We start from the raw sequence: 20,402 nt of genomic DNA, 5'->3' as shown, positions 1-20,402 counted from the left end.
TCATTAAAATCGGCTAAGCAGTTTCGGAGATAAAGTGTCCGCCATTCGAAAAAAAGTAATTTCTGGAAAAACGCGTTTAAAGTTAAAACTTGCTATTTTCTTTCCGCTGAGTCAGCAAGTAATGAGTGCAGGATGCGCCTGCACATTTTCACTGATTTCACTTTGTTAGAATTCGAATTTAAAAGAACAGTTTCAGGTGATGATTTTTAAAAGTATAAGGATTGAAAAAATGTAAAAAAAAAATTTAATTTTTTGAAACTTATAAGGTGGTCAAGTACCTTAAAAAATGAGTCAATGAGTCGATATTTATCTGAGTTGACAGCTGATAAAAGAAATGACTACTCTCTTTGGAAATGCACAAAATATTTAAAAAAACCAAACTGTCACGTTCCGCCAGTAAAAAATGCAAATGACACCTGGACGAGAAGTGATAAAGATAAAGCTATAACATTTGCAAATCATCTATCCAACACCTTTCAACCGAACGAGAGCCAATCCGATGACTTATATCCCTCCTTAGATCAAGAAACAACTCTAATCCCACATATAACTGTGAGCGAACTGAAAAGAGAAATCAAGCAACTAAAAGACAAAAAGGCACCTGGATTTGATTTAATCACAGCGGAAGTATTAAAGCAACTACCCAACAAAAGTCTAGTAAAATTAGCCAATCTATTCAATTCGTCGATCCGACTCCAGTATGTTCCAAGCCTGTGGAAAGTTGCAGAGATGATTATGATTGCCAAACCAGGAAAGGATCCACATATTGTTTCTTCATACCGCCCAATCTCCTTGTTGCCACAAATTTCCAAACTACTCGAAAAGCTCATTCTAAATCGCTTAAAACCAATAATTGAATTTCGCAACCTGATACCTTCACACCAGTTTGGATTCCGCTGTAAACACTCCACCATAGATCAGGTGCACAGAATTACAGCTGAAATAGAAAAATCGTTCGAAGAGAAAAACATATGCTCAACAGTCTTCCTGGACGTCGCGCAAGCATTTGACAAGGTTTGGCATGAAGGCCTTATCAACAAATTGAACTCATGCCTGCCACTTCAATATAGTGCATTTATGAAATCGTATATAACTGAACGGTATTTTCGCGTAAAACAAGGGAATGAGTATTCCAAATTGCAGAAAATAAACGCTGGCGTGCCGCAAGGAAGTATCTTTAGACCCCTTCTTTACCTTATATATACGAAAGATATACCAATACCTCCAAGCACTATGATCGCCAACTTTGCTGACGACACAGCAATCCTCGCAACAGGAAAAACCGCCGAAATAGCTGCAACTAAACTTCAAACCGCTATAGACGCAGTAGAAAAATGGACGAAAATTTGGCGAATAAAATTAAATAGTAACAAATCAATTCATGTGACCTTTACCAATAAAAAAGTAAACCATCACCCAATAATGCTACTAGGCGCTCCAATTCCATACGCAAATACTGCCAAATATCTTGGTATAACCCTCGATGCTAAGCTACGTTGGAAGGAGCATATAAAAATAAAACGAAGCGAACTTAATTTGAAAATATTAAAAATGAACTGGCTCATTGGACGGAATTCAAAACTCTCCATATACATATAACAAAATAATGATATACAATCAAATTATCAAACCCGTGTGGTCTTATGGCGCTCAAATTTGGGGCTGTGCCAGTCAAAGTAATATTAACATAATTCAACGATTTCAAAATAAAATTATCAAAAATATTGTCAACGCACCTTGGTACGTTCGCACTGCAGATATTCATCGTGACCTCTGCATTCCTACGGTCGCTGAAGTTATTAAAATACAAGCAGAAGCCCACTCTATGAGGCTCCAGAGGCACATTAACGAGGAAGCCGGCAAACTTCTCAACACCGCAGGCCTAACCCGACAACTCCAGCGAAAAAAACCATATGATCTTATCGGTAGTTAATGTAAAGAAGAGATTCTAAAATTCTCTTCATAAAAACCCCACATAATTGTTCAAATCATACTGCTTGTTAGTTTCTCTTAAACTAGTTGTAGTGTCAACAAACATTGTATACCTATATATAGTTAAATGTTTGTAATAAAAAAAAAAAAAAAAATTGTTCGTGGTACTCCAGCAACAGGCTCATCATACAAGTGCGGATGTTAAAAATTATTTTGCGGAAAAAACAAATGCCTATCTCATCCAGGTGAGATAGTAGCGAGAAAAATTCTCATTTACTAAATTTCTCTACTCCAATGCAGCAGAAAAAAATGTGGCCTTTTGAACCTTTAAGTAAGCAATAGAACATCATAGCTGTTCGTTGACTTTAAGAAAATATTCGACACAATCATACCACACTCAATATGGCGAGAGTTCCTGCCAAGATGATCCGCCGCGACCGAGCCTTTTACGAGAACTCCGAACTGGCAGTGACCCGTTCACCACCAACACAGACGTAAGGCAAGGTTGTCCCTGTCGCCCCTTCTCTTCGCCATCGTCCTAGACGACATCATGAGCCAATTGATCCTGCATAAAAGAGGCATCACAAGCTCACTGGCATGCAAGCGAAGGTGGACAGACTAGTCACGCACTGTCGGACTGAAGGCCAACATCGCCAAGACGAAGACCATGAGAGTCAATCACAAAAAAGCAAGGTATATCATAATTGACGGGTGCGCGGTGGAATTTGTCGAAAGCTTGTGTTACCTCGGCTGCACTATCAAGAGAAACAGCGGAGCAGATGCAGATATCAACTTAACAGGCTAAACAACGCAAGGGCGGCGTTCGGGAGAATGCATACAGTATGGGCGAGCTCGCAAATCGCCAGGCGCTTCAAACTACGAATATTCAGCTCATGTGTGAAGTCAGCATTGTTGTACGGAAGTGAAACATGGAAACAGCACCATAACACCAGCACACAGAGACTACAATATTTCGTCAACATATGCCTCCGCATCATCTGTAGAATATTCTGGCCGAACAGCATCAGCAACGACGCGCTGTGGAGATCAACGAAGAGGAACCGATCCTATGGCAAATCAAACGCAGAAAGTGGCGATGAATAGGTCACACGCTTAGAAAATCACTAGATAGCATCACGAGAATTCCACTGGACTGGAATCCGCAAAGGAGCAGAGCTCGCGGTCGGCCAAAGAATACTTGGAGAAGATTGATGTTGGACGAGCTAGCACAGGCCGACCTCACATGGGACGGCGCAAAAACAACAGCTCAGAATTGTGTACGATGGAAGAGGCTTGTCGAGGTAAGCCATCGAGCGGAGTGAATAAGGAAAAAAGTTTACAATTTAACTATAAAGGGTTTTCCAATAACAGGTGTTATTTTGAATAGCCCGCTATTTCGGTAGATGTCACTTTTAAAGCTGCCATTTTTTGATATTTGACAAGTAGAAACTACGCCATTAATAAAAGTGGAATGACACACGCTTAAACAACGCATTGAAATTATTAAAATTCACTATAAAAAGGGTGAAAATTGGGCAGAGACGGTTCGTAAAATTCGAACATTTTTGGGTCATCGTGACTCAAATTGTCGGACCGCAATACAGAAAGTGGTAAACAAATTCGAGCTGTTGGAACAAGTTAGTGATGTGAAGAATAAAACCCGTGCACGTCGCTCAAGAACAGCCGAAAATATTGCTGTTGTTGCCAAAAGTGTTGAAGAAAACCCAGGTTTGTCCATTCCTCGTCGTTCTTTGGAATTAGGCATTCCACAAACGTCATTACATAGTATTTTGCATAAAGATTTGGGTCTTAAGGCTTATAAAGTCCAGTTAACACAAGAATTCAAGCCGGCCGATCATCAACAACGTCGTGTCTTTGCTGATTAGGTCATTGCAATGCATGAAAATGATCCGGAATCCCATCGAAAAATCATCTTGAGTGATGACGCCCACTTCCACCTCGGTGGCTTCGTCAACAAGCAAAATTGTCGAATTTGGGGCTCAGAAAATCCAAGAGTTATTGTTGAAAAGCCTCTCTATTCTTAACGTGTGACTGTTTGGTGCGGTTTACGCTCCGGCGGAGTCATTGGACCTTACTTTTTCGAAAATGAACCTGGAGCAACTGGAGCAAAATAACACCTCTTATTGGAAAACCCTTTATATATAACTTCATTATTCTTTAGTTTTAGTAGTCGGTTTGAAATCATGTTTTCTTGACTTCTTGAAATAAATAAACAATCTCGGAAATACAAAAGCTTCCTAAAGAAAAAACCGAAAAGATGCTGAATGTATGTGTGTTTATGATTCGCATTGAAATAAAAAGAGAAATTTTAGTCTTATTATTTTATTCTTTAAATTAAATTAAAAGCTAAAATTACTGGAAATACATATAGTTTATTTAAATCTCATTACTAATTTGCTACTTTTCGTAAACGTTCGTTATCTGCTTCACAAAGCGGCGTACCTCCATTATCTATACTTCTTCAATTTAATTTTTTCTTTGGGGCATGCAAACTCTATTACCAATGCTTCATTCCCATACATTCCTATGGCAGCCGGTTCTGCGTACAGGAATGACTCGGGTTTTTTCCGACCAAGGGCTGCCGCCCCAGTATACTAGCCCTGTCTAGTGAAACCCATATCATCCCACCCCTTACGTCACAGGAGCAAACTCTCGCAGCAATCCTGCTCCAAATACTTCTCCTCAGAGCTGGAATCGAATCCAACCCTGGGCCAGAAGTATTCAAAAGGCTTCACCCGAACTCCACCTCGGTTAGGTGCAACAAGTGCAACGGGTGGAGCCACCTTAAGACCTGCTCGGGTCTTAAGTCACATAGGGAGTGGTCCACACGGTATGTGGCCACGTGTTGCTCCCGCCAGCAGGCGTCTGAGCAACACAACTCCCCTTCAACCCCTCCCCTTCCTTCCTGCTCCAACCCCAGTGCGGGGACAAACCAGTAGCTCCTGGTCCCCCGCACAGTCTGTTCCGTGTGTCAGGCCGTAATACCTCGGAATCTGGTAACAGTCCAGTGCAATTCCTGCAATGGCTGGTGCCATTTTCGGAGATGTTCCGGCCTGCGCACCACCCGTGAGTGGACAACTGCCTACGTTGCCCCCTGCTGCAGAGCTCTGCACCCACTACCGCCCTCGGAGGCGCGGCCGCCCACCACCATCAGGCCGCAACAACCACAGTGGATTGCGCAGCAGGTCCAATGTAGACAACACCACGCGTCCCTCACCCCCCGAATTACACTGACCTCACCGAGAAGCTTCAAGCTTCTCCAATTCAACTGCAACGGACTTACGAGTAAGGTCGACGAGATAGTTGACTTTATGAGCCGGCACAGTATTAAAATAGCTGCGGTCCAAGAAACAAAGTTGCACGCTAGGTCATCTCTGATCACCAGGGATGGCTATAACGTGCACAGACACGATCGCGAGCGAGACAATGGTAGTGGCCTAGCGTTTATAGTCCACCACACTGTGCAGTATCGTCTTATCGATGAAGGAATCGACCGCAGGGACAGCACCTTAGAATGTCAAGGCATAGCTGTCCGGTCAGGCGATTCCGAGCTCGAAATATTTAACATATATATACCCCCTGTCACCTGCTGCCCGGCAGGATATCACCCTGATATAGGTGCGCTCATCAGAGGTGAAAACCGATTGGTTGTAGGTGACTTTAATGCGCATCACGATCTTTGACATTCAAGCCTGCCAAATGATCGTAGGGGACAGCAACTGGCAGAGCAGATAGACGACTCGACATTCAGCACAGTGAACGACGACGCCCCCACCAGGGTAGTGGGCAATTGCAGCAGCTCGCCTGACCTAATAATTGCTAGCGCTGGTCTGATAAATAGCATAACGTGGCGACCTATGCTATCGCTTGCATCAGACCACTTGCCTATTATCGTCTCGATCGAGAGACCTGCCGACTTCGTTTCCGCGAATCACCGGTCCTATTTTAACTTTAAAAAAGCTAATTGGGCCGGCTTCACGGAATTCACCGAGGACACCTTCGCCGCTCTTCCCATCCCCACTGATGTGCGCGTAGGCGAACGCGCATTCCGCAAGGTGCTCACAGCTGCTGCGGCTCGCTTCATTCGAGCTGGAAGTTATAAGGACATTCGTCCTCATTTCCCAGCCGAAGCAGCCAGTTTAGCAAACGAGCGTGACCACCTACGCCAGGCCGATCCCGGGGATCCCCGCATAAGGGATCTCAATTTGGAGATCCGGCAACTGGTAAATCAGCATAAGCGGACTAAATGGGTTGAGCACCTGAAAACCTGCAACCTCACCTCTGGGGTGAGTAACCTCTGGTCCACCGTTAGGTCCCTGTCAAACCCGACGAAGCACAACGACAAGGTGGCTATCACCTTCAACGGTTGCACTTCGTCGGACCCGAAGAGATGCGCGAGCTATTTTAGCCGGCTTTTCATATTGCATCCTCCGGGCGACAGAACCAAACGTCGTGTTACCAGAAGGCTGCACAAACTGACGAACGACAGTGCGCCACTTACTTTCTCCGGTGATGAGGTTCAGGGGGCCATCAACAAGTCGAAATCATCGAAAGCCATTGGCCCTGACGGCTTAAACGCGCTGATGCTGAAGCATCTGAGACCCCTGGGAGTAGGATTCCTCACAAGGGTTTTCAATCTGTCCATGGCCACTCTCATCACCCCTACAAGTGGAAAGCAGGGAGAGTGGTCCCACTACTGAAACCTGGGAAACCCGCCAACCAAGGGGAGTCTTATCGGCCGATAACTCTCCTTTCCCCAGTAGTGAAGACACTTGAAGCCCTCCTACTCCCACTCTACACGAAACACCTGGCCCCAGCCCCACATCAGCACGGTTTCCGACGAGTGCACAGCACCACCACTGCACTCACCGCCATAAACGCCCAGATAAATCGCGGGCTTAACCAAAACCGCCCCTGCGAGAGGACTGTCCTAGTAGCGTTGGACTTGAAAAAGGCTTTCGATACAGTCAGCCATTCCACGCAAGTGGATGACATTTATCAGTCGACACTCCCGCCAGGGCTGAAGAGGTGGTCCGCGAACTATCTGAGCGGTCGGCACTCGTCAGTGATATTTCGAGATCAAACGTCAAAGCAGAGAAAGATTAAGCAAGGCGTACCGCAGGGTGGTGTCCTTTCTCCCTTGCTTTTCAATTTCTACATCTCGAAGCTCCCCCAACCACCAGCGGGAGTTTCCCTGATCTCATACGCGGACGATTGCACGATAATGGCGTCGGGCAATGACATCGATGGCTTGTGTTCCAAAGTGAACAACTACCTCACCGACCTTTCTCGCTTTTTCACTGCGAGGAATCTCCAACTTTCCCCCACCAAGTCCACGGCGACCCTATTCACCACCTGGACAAAGGAGGTCAAGCTGTCCCTTAAGGTAAAAGTCGATGATACACCAATTCCGACGGTAAATAACCCCAAAATCTTGGGTGTAACCTTTGACAGCCTGCTCTCCTTCTCTGCGTATACAACCGCAATTGCCACAAAAGTCCAAAATCGCAACAAGGTCCTCAAATCGCTGGCCGGCAGCACTTGGGGCAAAGACAAAGAACTGTTGCTTTCGACATTTAAGGCAATTGGCCGGCCGGTTCTCAACTATGCTGCGCCTGTCTGGTCCCCTGGAACTAGTGATTCGCAGTGGACTAAGCTACAGACCTGTCAAAATACCGCCATTCGGACAGCGACCGGGTGCCTCCTGATGTCACCCATCCAACACCTTCATAACGAGGCACAAATGTTCCCAGTTGCGGAGCACAACAAATTGCTCAGCAAACAGTTCCTGCTCGGATGTTACCGTAGGTCTCATCCCTGCAGGCACCTGCTTGAGCCCGAGCCGCCTCCCAGGCACGTCAGGAGACACCTCCTTGACTACGCTGGCGATATCCAGGACAAGACCGACCGTAACCTACTGGACCGGACAGTATTTAGACAGTCTATAAACGACATTCACCGGGAGACCGTTACCACCTTCTTGAACTCCCGTCCTGTGAATGCCGTAATCGGAGTCCAACCACCACCCATCGCAGATGAAGAGCTCCAGCTTCCCCGTGAGACCCGTGTAACACTGGCACAACTACATTCTGGATACTGTAGCAGGTTAAACTCCTACATATCCAGAATCGACCCCGACATACCAAACACATGTCCGGCATGTGAAGGTACCCCGCACGACACTAACCACCTCTTCACATGCCTCCTCAAACCGACTCATCTAACCCCCCTCTCCCTCTGGACCCAACCTGTCGAAACAGCATGTTTCCTGGGCCTACCCCTAGATGAGCTAAACGAAGACGAACGATGATATGCCTACACTGACAGGGCTACCTATGCTGTTAACAACAACAACAACCAATACTTACCGAACATTTCTAATTGCATCATGGTAACTACGCAAATAACAATGAAAACTGAGAATATTTTGAGATGTCAGTCGAAACACAATATGACTGAAAGCTTAAAATTAATTGAGCTATAAAATTGTATTCATTTCATTTTATTTATGCAAAAATATGCACAAGTTTGGAGTTAATTCTTACAAGTTAATGTTTAATATAATATTCGTGAAAGATTTATTGTGTATAATTTTTTATTATTATAGTAATTGTTCCATAAATATAACGGGTTTAACCCAAAATGTTGAAGGACGGTTAAATAAAAGTGTTAAACTTTTTTTATGTAGAACTAGGAATGTATATTCAAACCCTATGTTACAATTCATTTTTAGCGATTGTAAAAATATGTTCAAATCATTTTAAATTGGACGAAATTGCATTTGACTTTTGTATATTTTTACATAATAATAAAAAAATAATGTCGTCACCCGTTTTAGCGAGTTTTAATTGCTTAAAGCTGTCATAAAAGGCACCATGTCATGTAAATTATAAATAATATTTATAATATTATCATTTCAAAACCAATTGTTCCTTGCTTGAGATTAAAAACGCATATACGTATATGTATACATACAGATTTGCAGACTCTAGCAGTTCACTCTTTAGATCAATAAATCCTGATCTTTCATTGACAAAAATTGATATGTTAATTAAAGTTTTACTAAGAGAAATTCTTAAGGGGGAAGTCTACTGTGAATTTTTCAAAAAATCGATTTTTTTTTATTAGCTTAAAAAATACTTTGAACCCTCTTAAATAAGGTACAATATGTGTTACAGCTGGCTAAATTTTTCTTCGTTGAAATTTCGACCTTTTCCCGAAGCGCTCCAAAGCGCGTACCTGCTAATACTGAAACTTTAAACGCATTTTTCTCGAAACTAAGTTTTTGTATACGGTGTACACGATATCTCGAGTTCTGATAAATGAATCAGCTTAAAAATTTAATTAACACATCGGTCAATAAGTCCCCGGTCTGACATATAGAGGGCGCCACTAACATAAAATTAGCTTTATGGTTCGAAAGAACATACCCTTTTAGGTATACTGTCAAATTTGTATGTCATTCGGATCATTATTGTGTGAGTTATTGAAGCTTTAGTGACGCTACTTTTGTTATTTTCAGAACAATGGAAAAAAAAGAATTTCGTGTGCTCATTAAACACTGCTTTTTGATGGGAAAAAATACCGTCGAAGCAAAACAGTGGTTGGACGATCATTATGGCACCTCTGCACCAGGCAAATCAACAGTGATCGACTGGTATGCTGATTTTAAACGCGGTCGTACGGACACCAACGATGCACACCGCTCTGGTCGCCCAAATGAGGCAGTTGTTCCCGAAAAAATCAAGCATAAATTGGTTTTGGCCGACCGTAAATTGAAGCTGGATGATATTGCTGACATCGAAAAGATATCAAAGGGAAGTGTTTTCACCATTTTACACGACCATTTGTCGATGCGGAAGCTATGTTCGAAGTGGGTGCCGCGTTTGCTGACTGTGGACCAAAAACAGCAACGTCTCGATGATTCCGTCGTTCTACAAAACTGGCATCGAACGTTTGGAAAGGCGTTGGACTGACTGTATAGCCTTAGAAGGAAACTATGTATATTGATGAATAAACTCGAATTTTGATGTAACTCTTGTGTTTTCTTTGTTAGACCGGGGACTTATTGACCGATGTGTTATATATTCTCTGTAATAGTGTCTCTCGTCTGACATAGGATTTTTTTCGTTATTTGTTAAATTGTTATAAACAATAGTAACATCAATTTTAGGCAAAAAAAAGAAAAAAATTTCAAGAATTTTTTTTTCAACGCCAAAATTTTTTATCGACATAATCCTACGTCAGACGAGAGTCAATACTATGTATATGATAACAATATTTTGTTTTTTTGTTTTAGATCACCGAAACGTAAGATTTCATGTACACCGTTTAGGCACCTAAGAAAAGCGGACCTGCGCTTGCAGAAGTGCCACAGCGGCCATTTTGAATATTTTGACTTAAATTTTTTTTTTCAAAAACTTAAATATATAATAAAGATAAGAGTTTAAATAGATTTTATGTACGAGCAATATTTTGTTAGAAATAAAATCCGGAAAATAAGCCTGTTTTTTTCCTTGTCACAGTAGACTTCCCCCTTAAGCTACAGATATGGAAAACTAAGAGCTCATCAGCTCAGACAATTCAATACTTGGCAGATAAGAAGTCTGAGGCGATTTAAAATATCGTATGTATATATGTACATTTAAGCATATACACAGATATGCATAAATAATACTCATCTGGGCAGTAGTTTTTCTATTTTTCTATATGACCAAAAAGTATACTTTTCTGGTTACGTCATGTAAAGATGTTTCGTAATTCACAGTTTCGGATTTCCAAATAGGCGCATTTAGTCGCGTTCGCATCTTAAGTCTTTTATTCATTTGATATTATTCCACTTCAGAACTTTGTATTATTAAGTCATCTTTGAGCATTTAACTTTTGTCTTTAGTATTTGATTGCACGATGTCGAAAAATGGATTTACTATTTGACATTTATCGTACTTCCTTCCAGTGCATTCGAATTTTGTGCGCCTTGAGTCCATAAATATGACCAAAAGCTTTTCCACACTCTTCGCATGCATGCGGCTTATTCTCATTGTGTGTACCTTCAATGTGACGTGTTAAGCTGGACTGACTTGCGAAACGCATCGGACAGTATTCGCACAGAAAAGGTTTCTCATTGGGATTATGCACATATGAATGACGTCTAAGATGTGATTGTTTGGGAAAACCTTTACCGCACTCTGCACAAATGAATTTTGGCCGGCGTGGTATACAATCATGAATATGTTTGACGTGCTCGCGAAGAAAACGCTCCTCTACATACGCCTCTGGGCAGTGCAGACATTTAAAGATGCGTGGTTGTTCATCTTGATGAGCAAGTGACATGTGTTTACGGAAATTCTTTGCATAAGCGCTAACAAAACAACATCTATCGCATTGAAATTGAGTATCGTAACGTTTAGGAGGACGGCCTTTGCCTTTTTTACCGCTTGTAAGTTCGATGGCGCATTTATCTGCTCCTTCATCTACTATATTTTCAAATAAATCCTGAAAACCGGAATCTGGCTCGCTAAAAACTGTATTTCGTTTGTGGTTATAATCCACTGATGTTTTACAGTTAATGAATTTTTTATTTACGACTGCACAATCGCCGCAGGTTAACATTTTTGATGAGCACGACGACACTGACTGAAAATATAAAGTATTTATTTTTATGTAATTTCATGTGTTTTAAGTAATCAGATACCGGTATGCACGCAGATTTTATAGGTGAAGATGATATCTCTAAACGAATATGTTCAAAGAAAAAATTTTTACACTAACGCAACAAATATACGGATCGCCGATTAATTAAATCACAGCGCAAGTGCATTATATAGAGCGCGTATATGGGTTTATGGGTTCACAAAATCGTTTATTCTATTTTTATTTCTCTTTGCTTTAGCGCTGTCTTCTAACTAGCATTTTTGCAGGTGGCATTCAACAGGTGGGTACGCTTCTATGTACAAAATTGGGCGAAATCGACCACTCCCAGTTAAACATATTCACTTGTAATTGCATTGTTTTTGTTTTTTTTTTTTCTTTTTTGTTTTGTGAGTATATTAATGTGAGCATATTTTACCTAAAATAGAGTTGGTTAAAATATGCACTAGCGACTAATTTACAGTAGAAAATTTACCTGTGTACCGCTTGTTCCTACAACCATTTCCGCATACTCAGTTCCCAATGGTTCAAGCAGAAAACTGCTGAAACTTTTCTCTTCCAAGCAAATCCGGCACGTTACAAATGTTAAAGTTTTATTCATCTCTTCACTATTGTTTACAAATCTCTATGAATGAAGAGCCTCCGCATATGTTTATAGTGCAAGTGCAGCCAAGTTGCGTTCAAATTTCGCTGCCACTGTGGGAACACACTGAACAATCCAATGTGGCAACACCAGTTTTCGTAAGGAAGTTCTGACGAATTCCTTTTGTTTTCTTCTTCGCAGTTTTGTCGCAAGAACTTTTTGAATAATGATTTTTCTTAACGGAAATCAGAGCTTTCAGCATAGATGACATGATTCAATTATACAAGGTTAAGTAAAGTTTGACAACTGATTTCGGATGCTACTTAATCCATTGATGCAATTTGGAAGCAAGGGAAAAAAGGGAATAAGTTTATCCCCTTTCTGAAAATGTAGTAAAAAATTGAAAAAGGTCGTTGTAAGCCATAGAATAATTTTATGTTATTTTATAACTGGTACTTAATTATTTATATTTTTAACTTAACTATTCCCATGGATTTGTGTCATATACAGGGTTGGCCATATTAAACTGACCCATTGAGTAACCCTATAACTTTTTACTGTAATTTCAGATCAGCTAATGACATACCGCGTTGGAAGCGTCAGTCGAAGGAGATTTATACCATGAAACAGTACACCCCAATAGAACGCGCTGAAATTGTTCAGCTGTACATTCAAAATTCCTTCTCGATTGTAAAAGCGCAACGTGCGTGGAGAAAAAAAAAATAAAGTGAAAAGTGCGCCGTCAAAGAACGCAATCAAGCAAATGCACAAAAGATTTTTGTCTTCCGGCACTGTGGCTAATACCCGACGTCCAAATAAAAAGCGGCCAAGACGATCTAACGAAAATATCGCGGCCGTACGAGCCAGTATCGAGTCATCGCCGCGAACGTCAGGTAATCGTCGTTCTGCTCAGTTGGACATCCCTCGGACCACTCTACGACGCATCATTCGTTTGGATTTGGGGATATTCCCGTACAAAATACAACTAAATCAACAACTGTTGCCGGCCGACAAGCCTCGTCACTTGGAATATGCCAATTTTGTCGTCCGAATTGCCCAAACTGATGAGGATTTTTGGCATCAAATCATTATGAGTGATGAGGCCCATTTCTCCTTGAACGGAACCGTAAATAAGCAAAATTGCCGTTTCTACGCCACTGAAAACCCTCAAATTATTGAAGAGGTACCTCTCCACGACCAAAAAGTTACAGTCTGGTGTGGCATTTGCGCTGATATGGTCATTGGGCCGTTCTTCTTTGAAAATGGTCAACACCAACCATTGACCGTCAATCAAGAGCGTTATCGGGCCATGATAACCGATTTTGTGATGCCGATTGTTCGTGAAAATGGTATGGAGCACTTCTGGTTTCAGCAAGATGGCGCACCACCACACACAGCACGAGCCACCGTCAACTTATTGAAGACTTTGTTCCCTGGCCGTTTGATATCAAAAAGCGGCGATTTTGACTGGCCGCCACGATCACCGGATTTGACGCCACCGGACTTTTTTCTTTGGGGCTATTTGAAATCTAAGGTTTACGTCAACAAGCCAAAGACACTAGGCGCACTTAAGGCCAATATCCGACGGGAAATAGCCGCCATATCGGCCGAGACGCTGGCCAAAACTATGGAAAACGCCGAAAAACGGGCACATTACGCTATACGAGCTAAGGGCGACCACTTGCGCGATATCATATTCAAAAAGTGATGTAAACGAATCTCCTTGAACTAAATTAAATGTTTTTCACAATGAAACACAAAAAAATGTTTCTTTTTCCATATTTTTTTAATAATCACATGGGTCAGTTTAATATGGCCAACCCCGTATATATGTATTTTGACCATGCATCGGATTGAAATCTATATGTGCCACTTGTAAACCTACACTGAAGTAATAAATAAAACAAATAGTGGAAACTCTTAACAAGAAAAAACCACTTTTATTTCGTCACGTCCGCTAATCATACATTTGATTTTTTAACGAGATTACCTGCAAAGTTACAAGTATAAAATCTGTGTTAAAAAAGATAAATTTATATATACGCCGAAACAAATCAAATAATCATAATCAAATTGAGCTCTGCTGCAGATCGCTCTCAACTGCTGAAAGCTGTAGCTAAATTGTGCAAAGATAAGAGACGAGCACTTTCTCTTAGTGATGTCGGCGTCAGTATTGAAGGGAAGCTATTTATCCACGAATGTCTTACAAGAAAAAATCGCGAACTAATGCGTTTGGCTATGCAGTATAAAAAGCAAAATCGTCCAACGTCAGTTTTCTCTGTTCGTGGGCAAGTGTTTGTTAGAGCTCGACCCCAAACTGATGTTATTTTTTTGTTCGCCCGAAAAAAAATTTTTTCAAGAGTTATCGGCAATTTTGTTTTTCGGCTCAAACTCGATTTTTTTTAATTATATAAGAAAAAATTTTTTTTAAATGCTCATAACTTAGTCAAAAATGAACCGATTTTAATAATTCTGGGTTCAAAATGATCGTAATTACTTACACGAGCGACTTCATGTAGAAACAATTGCAAAGAAGTAGTTAAAAAATTTTTATTTTGCAAAAAACAAAAAGTGCGTAACAGGTTTTTTACTCAAAAATTCATTACTCAAAAACAACTCATTTTAGCTACTGGGCATTCAGCTTAATTGAAGTTTGAGGTGTCCTCTTGATTTGCAAACCAAGTCTTTTGGATGTATTTTGCGTCAGTGACAGAGATTACGCCAGTCATATTGATCAGCTTCCTATGGCTGGAGTTTCCGACCACGAGTTGATATTCTTATCTTACAACATCCAGTTCAACAGACACAATCAAGTAAAGGAGATATTTTTAGAGGCTTTAAGCTTATTCAGCATGATCTCTTAAATAAGGAGGCTGCCGAGCTTAATTGGAATATGTGTCGGTTATTCACAACAGTGGATGAAAAACTGCAACATTTCAATGCTTTAGTCAGCTATCTATTTGATAGGTTTGTTCCAATGCGTAAAGTTAAATTAAAACTTGTTAGATTGCTCATTGTTCCTCATGTATCATACGCTGAATTAGTATATTGCAGGCTTGATAATAATTCGAAGCAAAAATTGCAAATCGCTTTAAATAATGCAGCGCGTTTCGTGTTTGAAAAAAAAAATCAAATAAATTGAAATTGAACTTGAAAGATGCGAAAGTCTAAGCAAAATGGAATATTCAAAACAGTATAGCCTGCTAATTTTTTCAGCAAAAGTTTTAATTTCTACGCTTTTGAGTACTTTTTCTTTAGAATTTGCCCTGAAATAAAAAGTAGCTTTCCCAAGAGGACAACACGGATTTATTAAGTAGCTTCAAGATGGCTAACACAGGGTGAAATTAGGCTACTTACATCACCTTTAATTATTGCTTCATGGACTAGATGTGAAACTCTTTTCCTCGTGAGAGCGCTGAAAAATGTACATTTTTTATAACATTTTCCAATATTGCCACACCGGTAGAAACATGAATTGGGTATTTTTGAACCAAAGGTCTGGAATTTTTAGTTTGCACACCACCATTGAGGTTAGTATTTAGTGTGCGGTTGCCCAATGGCCTTATATCACTCGTAAACACCTGCATATACTAAAAATAAGCGCAATCCGTATGAAATATGTACATAAATAAGCCAAAAATTTAAAAATTTATATGTAAATGAAATTATTTAAAACTGATATACATAAGTAATTTAATAATAATAAAGTTATGAACGCGAAAAACATAAGTTATAATTAAAAACATGACTTATTGCGATTTTTTAGTATAACGCAGAAATTGGGTAACAAAAAAAAAATTCTCAAACAACGAACAGAATAAGTTAAAGCAGATTACCTTTAATTTTTGTAAAATATCTCAAACAGAAAGTCAGTTCCCTTACCTACGCTTTTCAACCATAGAATATTTACGTATATACAAATTTACATAAACCAACACACAGTTTTCAATAAAACTACATTATGTATTGTACATAAGACTAATTAAAAGTAGAAGTCGAAAAGGATATAACAAGCTTTGGATTCTACTAACTCACTTAAATTCAAATTATTACATTTCAATTGAATTAATTTTAAGACAAATAATTATAAACATTTCAACACGTCATTTCTCCATTAAGCAAAAACGAACTGTTTTCGTCTATTATTTTTGGCGCGTTTCTTCTGGCAGTCTGCGATTTCGCCTATCAGCTGTTCAAAATCCCATAATGTGTGAGAGCTGTCAAGTTTTGAAACGTCCTCATGGGCGCCAGATACGTACTCTGCAAACTACTTCAAACGAGAACATTTCTTGCTCTGCGATGGAATCCTGCAATTTGTGTGAACATAAATATGACAAACTATTTAAAACTGGTGAAAAATTGCTTGGCGTACAATTGGGCAACGTCATAAAACTTCTATTGGCTGACCATGTAAGTGGCGTGCAATAAGTACAAAATTTGTTAACTAACCTTTTTGTTTTGCAGCAAGCTGAAATCCCACCAAAGTTTCTTATCTGCATTGAATGTTCATTGGCGCTTATACAAGCAGAGATAGTTTTAAAACGTCTTTCAAACGCCTTGTCTTGTACACGAACATCTCAGGATAACCAATTGAAGGCTCAGAGCAACGTTGAACCGGAAGGCCAAAAGAGTAAAAGTTTGTATAAGTCAACAAAGGAAGGACAAAATGAAATTGTCTGCGATTTGGATAACTATTTAATTGATTTGAAGTTTAATTGTACCTACTGTAAATTTACAACAACCAAACCAAAAGTGTACAAAAAACATTTAATAACCAAACATGAGGTGGATAATCCACGTATTTACCAGTGCCCTCATTGCACGGTGACATATAAACGTGCGAATGCAATACGAAATCACATTTGCTTCGTACATGACAACAAACCGCAACCGAAACGACAGCGCCGTAAAACTATTGCCGTTGATACGCCGGCATTGCTGAGCAGTACCAGCCTTCACAATGATGTGGATAATGATGCTTCAGAAGCTAACAAGACATGTGATGGTAACCAAGGAAATGGTGAAAATTTACCTTATGAATTTGATTGCGCCCATTGCAAATATAAAACAGTGAATTCAAAATGGTTCAAAAAACATTTACAATTCAAACACCAAGACGAAGATACCAGGATATATAAGTGCAAGCAATGCCCTAGTACATACGTCCGACAATTTGCACTGATAAACCATATTGCTTATGAACATGAACATAAACCGCGCCCCAAACCTCAGCGACGCAAGTCCATAGCTACAGTTCTTGAACTTAACACCACAATTGATAAAGAATTTTTAATGCCGGATACAGATTTGAAAATAGAACATAATAGTGACAAAGAAACTCATGAGTTTGATAACAATAACCAAATAGGAATTATATCGGCTAATAAAACCGCTGATGAACAGCAAAACAGAGCAGAACTCACATTCCAAGCACCTAAAAAAAGGAACCGAAATCAATTAAGTTCAAGTGAAACATCTACGACAGAATGGATTTTCCAGTGCTCGAATTGTGATTTTGAAAGCGAAAAAAAGAAGAAATACAGAACACATTTGAGCACTCAGCATGGTATAAACGACAGCGATATTTATAAATGTCCTTACTGTTCTGCATCATACGAGCGCTATATATTGTTACACAGTCACGTAAGAAATAAACATAGCATTGATTTAACGGCTTTGAATGACATGTCGGGTATAGATTCTAGTCAGGAAAACTTGGAGGTGCGCTCTAAAAAGAAACGGAAAATGCATGAAACACCAAAGAAATCAAAAGAGTTTACACATGCGGAATGCAGTCAGACACGTAAACGGAAAATCAGTAGAGGGAAAGATTGGTCTAATGAATCTTTTCTTTTCTGTGGCAAACAAAAGAAATCATTAGATAAGTTAGATGGGATAACTAATTACCCCAATTTGAAAAGTAAGAGTTAAGTTGTTCAGTGAAAAATGTATCAATACAAAACTAGTATACCAGTATCTGGGCTGTAACACATCGTCGAAAATGTAGCTGCATACACATGTGAGAAACCCTATATACTATAGCAATTTGCTCTGGGAAACTATCTAACATCTTCGGCCCGCATGAGCATGTCTGATGCTCGGTGTGCTTTTTTGGCTTTAGTAAATCATTCATAAAATTGTATGAATATTTAGTAGGTATGTAATAAAAGCTTATGTGTCAAAGCAGTTGAAGTTAAGGTTATGTTTGCGACCGACCACAATATATTAAATATGAATTTTTATATCATTAGTATTTTAGTTGAACGTTATTATTATATATGCTACTATTGTGTGCCTTAAATAACTATCGCATTACAGCAAATATGACGAGTTATTATACTTTATTTTTATCATTTGATTTAAAAAAAAAATTTATGAAAATATAGTTCATTCTCATATAAAAACCATATAAATCCAATTTTCAAACTTTGTGCAAATTTAAAAAAAAGTCGACAAATTTTGATAAATTTTACTCTTTTTAGTCAGAATAAAAAAAAATCGAGTATGCAGCTTAGGTATAACAAATTTAATTTTTACTTTAGCTGACCAAACACAGTCAAATTCGATTTAAAAATAATATATTTCGAGCATTCGCTAGATAGGTAGAATAAGAATGACAAGACCACCAGCTGCTAGTATGCTGTTACAAAAACAACTGCCAGCAAAACAAATCACAAAAATCAGCGCTTATTATTATTTTCACTTCAAACTTAGACTTTACTAAACCAAAATTCAATGAGCTTACAACTCCATTCACGAAATTTTCCAAAAAAACTCTGATTAAAAAATGTGAAGTTTTGTTGAATTTTGTTTTTTTTTTCAAAATCCGGAACGTTCGAAATATTATTTTTGTTTTAGTTTTTTATTTTCTATTTTCGTTAACAAGAAGTTATTTTTTCAAATTAGTGCACATATTCACCAGACTCATTTGAAAGAGCGAACCTTTCACTATAATAACGAATAAGTAAAATTATTACTTTTACGGAAAGTTCTGTTACAAGATATAAGAAAGGACCCTGATAAAATTTCTGTAATTCAGATATATTTTACAAATAAATCCATATTCTTATGGGAACTTTTTCAATGACAACCTACGTAAATCGTGTTTTTATTTAAGATGTGTAGGAAATATTAAGCTTAAGGCGATGTGAAGCTCAAAAACCGTCTGGCATATTAGGCATAATTATTTTTCTCTTTATAATGACGGTGGAAAGTGGTTGTATCTACTTACATATGTACATATATAGCAACTGTAATACTGGGCCAAGGCGTATAAAATGTCATCAGGAGCTCCAAGCCATTATTTTAATTTAGCGAAAACGAAATTCATTATTTTTGCGAAAAAAACTATATTAATTACACTTTTTCTTAGCACTAACTCTGCACTGCCATCTGCTACTTTTCTTGTCACCCTCAAGATTGGTATCGTTCTAATTATATTCTCATTATCTCCTATCCTAACATAAGTATCGCAAGAACATCAAGCCTGAACCAATTTTATATACATAATGTACACAATGCTTAAATTATTTTATTTTTTGCCAACCCGTTTTTAAAGTTGATTTTGCTTCATCCGTATGTAATTTTCTTTATATTATCCCTTCTGATTTGAAAAGTATTTTTGCAACGGTAATAGTGCTTATATGTGTTCTCTCACCAGTCTCACTTGCTCTATGTGGTTTCACATATCCGGGATATCCGTTACGCTTCAAATTTTCTTTACCTGTACTTGAAGAGTATGTTTTTGGTTATATTTCATCTTTTTTGGGTTTTCCTTAGAAATACTCAATTTTTTGTTTTGGTATTGAGAAGTGCAAGGGGTTTGGTAGAACTCAAAATGTTCTGCATCTGGAGCTTGTGACCCTTTTCCTCGTTTTAATTTATATTACCATACTTATTGCTGTGTATTAATAATAAAATTTATCAATTTCTACTGTTGTATTCTCTTTTATAGCATGCATATCATATACTAAGTTTTTTACGCCTGTAGTGTGGGTGTTACATACAGCGAATTCAAAATGGAGTCAATTGTTTATAAATATGAAATGTCTCCATATATGTATACCAAGGCGTATAGATTGCTTTGATGTATACCACAAAGCATAGATAACTAGATGTGAAACTTATTCATTTTGAGAGAGAGCGCGCCCATGAGGACGTTTCAAAACTTGGCAGCACTCACACATTATGGGATTTTGAACAGCTGATAGGCGAA

General features: G+C 39.1%; 3 protein-coding genes across 4 annotated transcripts; 2 read left to right on the top strand and 1 right to left on the bottom strand.

Annotated features, from left to right (window-relative positions):
* Window positions 1-9,479: 9,479 nt before the first annotated feature.
* LOC129242177 (protein GVQW3-like) lies at window positions 9,480-9,929 on the top strand. The gene has a single exon (XM_054878740.1). It carries the CDS (start codon window positions 9,480-9,482, stop codon window positions 9,927-9,929), a length of 450 nt encoding a protein of 149 aa, XP_054734715.1.
* Window positions 9,930-10,160: 231 nt separating this feature from the next.
* Window positions 10,161-12,235, bottom strand: LOC129241227 (zinc finger protein 782-like). Of its 2 annotated transcripts, XM_054877451.1 has the most exons (3): window positions 12,080-12,235; window positions 11,648-12,022; window positions 10,161-11,589 (listed from the first exon to the last, which is right to left on the bottom strand). In XM_054877451.1, the coding sequence occupies exon 3, from the start codon at window positions 11,563-11,565 to the stop codon at window positions 10,891-10,893; it is 675 nt and encodes a 224-aa protein (XP_054733426.1). In that variant the 5' UTR covers window positions 11,566-11,589; window positions 11,648-12,022; window positions 12,080-12,235; the 3' UTR covers window positions 10,161-10,890. The 2 variants fall into 2 exon arrangements, with proteins under 2 accessions (XP_054733426.1, XP_054733425.1); XM_054877450.1 differs by lacking the exon at window positions 11,648-12,022.
* A 4,143-nt stretch (window positions 12,236-16,378) lies between these two features.
* LOC129241500 (zinc finger protein 521-like) lies at window positions 16,379-19,281 on the top strand. The gene is made up of 2 exons (XM_054877854.1): window positions 16,379-16,597; window positions 16,652-19,281. The coding sequence occupies exons 1-2, from the start codon at window positions 16,394-16,396 to the stop codon at window positions 18,116-18,118; spliced, it is 1,671 nt and encodes a 556-aa protein (XP_054733829.1). The 5' UTR covers window positions 16,379-16,393; the 3' UTR covers window positions 18,119-19,281.
* Window positions 19,282-20,402: the final 1,121 nt, after the last annotated feature.

The sequence above is a fragment of the Anastrepha obliqua genome, chromosome 3 (assembly GCF_027943255.1).
Source record: "Anastrepha obliqua isolate idAnaObli1 chromosome 3, idAnaObli1_1.0, whole genome shotgun sequence".
In the NCBI taxonomy this organism is placed as follows: Eukaryota; Metazoa; Arthropoda; class Insecta; order Diptera; family Tephritidae; genus Anastrepha; species Anastrepha obliqua.
The sequence above is the reverse complement of the archived record's forward strand: the minus strand, read 5'-3'. Positions and strand labels throughout refer to the sequence as shown.

Coding starts and splice junctions, on each gene's coding strand:
- LOC129242177 (XM_054878740.1), top strand. CDS start 9,480: ATGGAAAAAAAAGAATTTCGTGTGCTCATTAAACACTGCTTTTTGATG.
- LOC129241227 (XM_054877450.1), bottom strand. CDS start 12,205: ATGAATAAAACTTTAACATTTGTAACGTGCCGGATTTGCTTGGAAGAG. Junction 11,590..12,079: donor TAGGAACAAGCGGTACACAG/GTAAATTTTCTA, acceptor TTATATTTTCAG/TCAGTGTCGTCGTGCTCATC.
- LOC129241500 (XM_054877854.1), top strand. CDS start 16,394: ATGTGTGAGAGCTGTCAAGTTTTGAAACGTCCTCATGGGCGCCAGATA. Junction 16,598..16,651: donor AACTTCTATTGGCTGACCAT/GTAAGTGGCGTG, acceptor TTTGTTTTGCAG/CAAGCTGAAATCCCACCAAA.